General features: G+C 36.1%; 1 protein-coding gene across 1 annotated transcript; it reads left to right on the forward strand.

The window, feature by feature from the left end:
- Positions 1-41: 41 nt before the first annotated feature.
- On the forward strand, positions 42-278 carry RHIMIDRAFT_237745 (uncharacterized protein; the record flags this gene model as incomplete). Its single annotated transcript, XM_023608809.1, has 1 exon — positions 42-278. A coding segment is annotated over one exon (237 nt), but the record flags the coding sequence as incomplete, so codon positions are not given.
- Positions 279-1,536: the final 1,258 nt, after the last annotated feature.

Genomic DNA, 1,536 nt, shown 5'->3' on the forward strand with positions numbered 1-1,536 from the left:
CCACTTGGATAACTTTATACTGATTAAACATTGCTTGTAGATGCACCAATCTATACTGTAGACCCGCCATGGCAGCTCCAGATAGATATCGCTTTTGGAACAGGGATGTTGCTGCTTGTCTCAACTACATGCACATCCTTCGTGAGCTTCGACGTAATGGCATGGTTCCTCATAGGTTTCGCCGGGTTGCTGTTGCTCCTACAAGACGTCGAAGAAGAGTGGACGATCAGGAGCAACCAAGAACTAGAATACGCTTAGACGATGATTCTCCGTCCTAGTTATCGCTAGGACACATCTAGATGCCTTCGGGGTAAGTTGTATGTAATAATTTTCTTACATAACTAACTGTATAATTCTTTGTATTCTCTCCTTGGTACTTATTACTCTCACTTGCATGTCGTCTCCTTCGCACGTATTTTATTTTTAATAAAACAGTATGCCCTATCCTTTACGAACTTGGTTACCTATGTCACGGAAAACATATGCCATCTCCACCGCCTGACTTAGGGCGAAAGTTCTTCCAATGGCTTCCATCACTCCCTCTCTCCTCTTAACTTATTGTGACCTAATCCTTGTTCCGTACCCTTCTTACTCATTTTCCTTCGCTTCTTTTCTTCTTTTTTCCCTTTGATCTTAAAAGGGTTTTTAGATTCTATGTACTTTCTGATCTAGCCCAGGCGGGCGAAAGTATATAGTTTCGATGCGCCCATAGTGCTCTTTTTATTTAATTTAATAAAAATAGTTGTTTAATCGTACCCCTGATTTATTTTAGGTAATTCTTTAGTGTTAATTTTATGTGAATATCACACTTCATTAAAAATATGTGGCTTTCTAACAGATTTCTACGGTGTTACATCCATTAGCTAAATATGACTACAGAGCATTTTTAAAAAATTAACGTTAAATATCCTCGTAATATAAAGTCAAGTAAAAGTAAAGCCATTGAATGATGCAACATCCTTAGGTTTGCTGAGGTCCATATTAGCCTTCCTATTAACGCTCATTTCAATAGTTACTCTCTCGGCTATTCTGATAGGCAATTTTCTATTTTATTAAGACGACTGATCAAGTGTTTATGTAAAGAGATACTCTTGCTTTCCTAATTTGCTCGCCATGGCCTACTTTAATAACTCTCTCAAAGGCAGTTGTATAGAGTTTTTTTTTTAAAAAAAAAAAAATTGAATAAAATCAACTCTATTTTGCAGAACCCTTTGCTATTTCATATAACAAATGGCTTGGTCTGCTTTAATCTCATTTGGAACACAAAGAATAAACTGAAAGCTTATATTGTTTACTAAAGAGTTTACAGATGACCGAAACAAACATTACAGTTGGCTAAACAAGGTTGAGTAAATAAATGACGTTTTGATTGATTTCTTTGCATGCTTTATTTATTACTGGTCTGCTCCTCTCTCTTCTAATGTTGTTGGCAGTAAACCGGTACAGGATTTTACCCTAAAATTAGATGGTGTTATTTTTTTTTCTGGACGAATGAAAATAATTTTCAGATGCTTAGCTTACCTTTTTTAGACGAAA

Source organism: Rhizopus microsporus, assembly GCF_002708625.1.
Source record: "Rhizopus microsporus ATCC 52813 unplaced genomic scaffold scaffold_8, whole genome shotgun sequence".
Lineage (NCBI taxonomy): Eukaryota > Fungi > Mucoromycota > Mucoromycetes > Mucorales > Rhizopodaceae > Rhizopus > Rhizopus microsporus.